At 32.5% G+C, this 3,263-nt stretch overlaps 1 protein-coding gene across 1 annotated transcript; it reads right to left on the minus strand.

Annotated features, from left to right (window-relative positions):
- Nucleotides 1–376: 376 nt before the first annotated feature.
- On the minus strand, nucleotides 377–2,801 carry LOC148933149 (F-box/LRR-repeat protein At2g42730-like). The gene is made up of 4 exons (XM_089062371.1): nucleotides 2,734–2,801; nucleotides 1,416–2,336; nucleotides 1,189–1,326; nucleotides 377–839 (listed from the first exon to the last, which is right to left on the minus strand). The coding sequence occupies exons 1-4, from the start codon at nucleotides 2,773–2,775 to the stop codon at nucleotides 483–485; spliced, it is 1,458 nt and encodes a 485-aa protein (XP_088918497.1). The 5' UTR covers nucleotides 2,776–2,801; the 3' UTR covers nucleotides 377–482.
- Between the last annotated feature and the right edge of the window lie 462 nt (nucleotides 2,802–3,263).

Raw genomic sequence — 3,263 nt, forward strand, 5'->3', positions numbered from 1 at the left:
TTACATATTTATTAAACAATATAAATGAAATTGGAAAAAAAATACAAAAATATAAGGGTCAAATTAGTCATAGAAATATATAATTAATGATTCTACCATACCATAACAAATTAATTTTATCCTATTTAAATTTGAAGGGCATTTTGTATATATAATTGTTTGTAAATTTATCTTTACTCAAAAAAATAATCAAACAATTAATAATTTAATTATTGAGAAGTAGTAATATTTTCTAATGAAACAAAATGCGTGAGATTTTTGTTTGATCCAATTTGTTTAGACATTAATGCCAGCTCACGATCTAAATGGTACTATCATTATGTAAAAAAGTTCACGACATCTAGTCCACAGATGGTTAGCTCGAATTACATATGAATAGTGAAAAATAAAACGTTTAAAATTTAACAATAATAAAGGCCAAAATCTGGATAACAATTTCATGTTTTGAGATATGAAATGCACAAACCTAATCTAAACCTAATCTAAAGAATGTTGACATTAATTCTTGTAGTAACATGTTTAAGTTGGTCCTCTGCATGTTTCCTTGCAATTATTTCATCCTCTATTTGAATTCGAGAAATGCGATCCCACGGCATAATGGGGCGAAGCTCAAAAGATCGTGGATCCACAATTATCTTCTCTAGTGCAATAGCATGTTGCACCAACTGTGTAATCATTTGAAGATGATTACGCACGCCACGATAGCCAACAAATTCTACTTCCTTAATGTGAGAATAAGACAATTGAACTTCGTTTTTCCTATTAATCTTTGAAACATCAAAATCACTACCATTAAGCATGTAATTAGTTTCCAAAGCCCTTGGCACCTGGTGTGACGCCTATAAAATTATTAATGAACCACAATGAGTAAGTCAAAAGATATTGAAAAGAGAAAATTTATGAAAAAATAATGTCAAATTCTAGTCCAATCCTTACTTTAAAAAAAAGACCAATTATATTTTTCTTAATTCCATCGTAGCAAAAATTTGGACGGAAGTCTGTACTTTGATGTAGAAGTTGTAATATTATAATCATTTCACGAAGGCTTACACATCAAACTTCCAAATTTCTCGCCATGGACCATTAATTAAGAAAAATGTTGAAGTTATGATGAAAATAGGTCATTTCTAAATTGACAGAATTTGACCAACCTTCGTAGTTTTTTCGGCAATATGAATAGATAGTTACCTCTAGGATAAATCTCTCCAAGCAAGGTGACACACCGAACCAGCTTATTATTGGCACGAGCGAACAATTGTCCGTGTACTCACCACTAAGAACCACCACCAATTCCTTAAGTTTAGGCATTATCTTTACCAAAGTGTCCTGTACAATATCAATATATGTATATCATCTCAATTAAAATTAAAATGTGATTGATAATTTATTGAAAATAAAAAACAAGTTTACATTACCTTGCCAGTAATTTTGGACATAGTGTATATCTTGAGGGTGTGTAGTTGTGGAAGCACTGAATCAAACATGTCTATAATGCCTCTGATGTTCATAATATCATACCGCATCATCTCCGGCTGCCCCTTAATCCAGAGCTGAGTAAGTTGATGAACACCTTCAAGCTTGAAATGAGAATGTGGTATACTCCGACCAGCGTACTTGATGCAGACAACATTTGATTCACGAACCACAATGGATTTGAGACTAGTGCACTGGCTGATTTCTAGGCATTTGAACACCGGCGAGGTCCCAACAACCTCCAGGGACGAAAGCCCATTTCCACACCGGGACAAGGACAGTTGCTCAAGGAGACGACAGTTTCCCAACAAAAACGCCACAGCAGTACCACTCACATTCACATAATGCAAATTCAGCTTCTTTAGCAACTTTAGATTGTCGGGAAAATTCCCTTTTTGGTATGGGAAATAGTAACACGGCTCGGCGTCTCGTGAGTAGGAGTAGGTGTTCAAGATCAACTCAAGACTCTCAACTTTTCTACTCACGGCAGAGTTAAGCCAATCATCGATCCATCCACTGAATAAGGAAGATAAATCGAGTACCAATCTGAATCTGAGAAGAGTACTAGTGGAGGATTTCGGGAGTATGGTGAATAGACGATCAATCCATCTAATATACTCGAATCTTAATTTGTTGAATTTTAATTTGTTAATGTTCTTGGAGTTTCTCCAATTGTCTAGTTTTGTTGTCGAATCCAGATCTAGTTTTGTTGTCGAATCCAGATCTATATCTAGTTTGCGTGTGAAGATCCACAAGCTCTTCCATCGAGAAGAGAGTACACTAGTCTTTATAGACTCTTTCAAGCTCAACGAAGATAATATTAACCCTAATATATCATCAGGAAGCATGCTAACTCGATCATCCTGAAAGTGAAAACTAAACACTTGTGACTTATATATCTATTGGAAACACTTGTGACTTATATATCTATTGGTTGGTTTAATTACAAGGATTCTAATATTCCGTATAAAAGACGACATCATGATGGATGATGGAGTATATACTATCGGTATTAACTTACACGTATAATAGTTTTTCATTTTTTATCATTTAAAAGATTGTTTGAAAATAAAGGAAAAACATAAGTTCATAAGAAAGCGTGTAGATCAAGATTGTAGTATTTTTGCTATGGTTAAGTTATATCAAACATAGATCATAATTTCATCATCGAAATCATTAATTTCATAATCAAAATCATTAAAATGTTAGATACGACTTACATAAACAACAATCAATAATGATAATTAGGCAGATTTTTACCGTGTAGTCATCTTCGAGTCGACTCCGTTGCTTTTTCGCCATTCTTAGTTCACTCCTCAAATCTAGTTTTATTAGTGTTGTGCATATATATATATATAGTCGATCGGTAGAAAAGGATAATAACAAAAAAAAATTACAGTTACAAAAAATCTGTAAGGATATATAATAATATTCTTTTTATTTCTAAAGAGATATCAATAAAGTCATAGAATATCATCTACGTATTTATCTACATCAAAGAGAAAAGATCTGATCTGGTACATAACAAAGGTTAACGTAAGCGACTAATCCTAGGCTAATTTCCATAATTTTAGATGTTTGTTAACGAACCGACAATGATCTTTTATTTATTTCTATATCATCAATATCATTTATTTTCTTTTTTATCTTCCCTTTTTTCCTTTATTTACTTTTCGTATTGGGGTATCCTTTCTTGTACATATACATCACAATGCATCTGTTTCCCTAGGTTTTGATTATAATTTTCATATATGCTTGTTTGAGGTTAGTTTTTTAGCCTTTGTTCTTAT

This window comes from Salvia hispanica, chromosome 1 (genome assembly GCF_029641045.1).
Source record: "Salvia hispanica isolate PSC_SH4W2 chromosome 1, Shi_PSC_v1, whole genome shotgun sequence".
Lineage (NCBI taxonomy): Eukaryota > Viridiplantae > Streptophyta > Magnoliopsida > Lamiales > Lamiaceae > Salvia > Salvia hispanica.

Bases quoted from the DNA above. Each gene is read 5' to 3' on its own strand.
- LOC148933149 (XM_089062371.1), bottom strand. From the start codon at position 2,775: ATGGCGAAAAAGCAACGGAGTCGACTCGAAGATGACTACACG. The intron at 2,337-2,733 runs GTAAAAATCTGC...TTTCACTTTCAG, and splicing joins GACTCGAAGATGACTACACG to GATGATCGAGTTAGCATGCT. The intron at 840-1,188 runs GTAACTATCTAT...ATAATTTTATAG, and splicing joins TGGAGAGATTTATCCTAGAG to GCGTCACACCAGGTGCCAAG.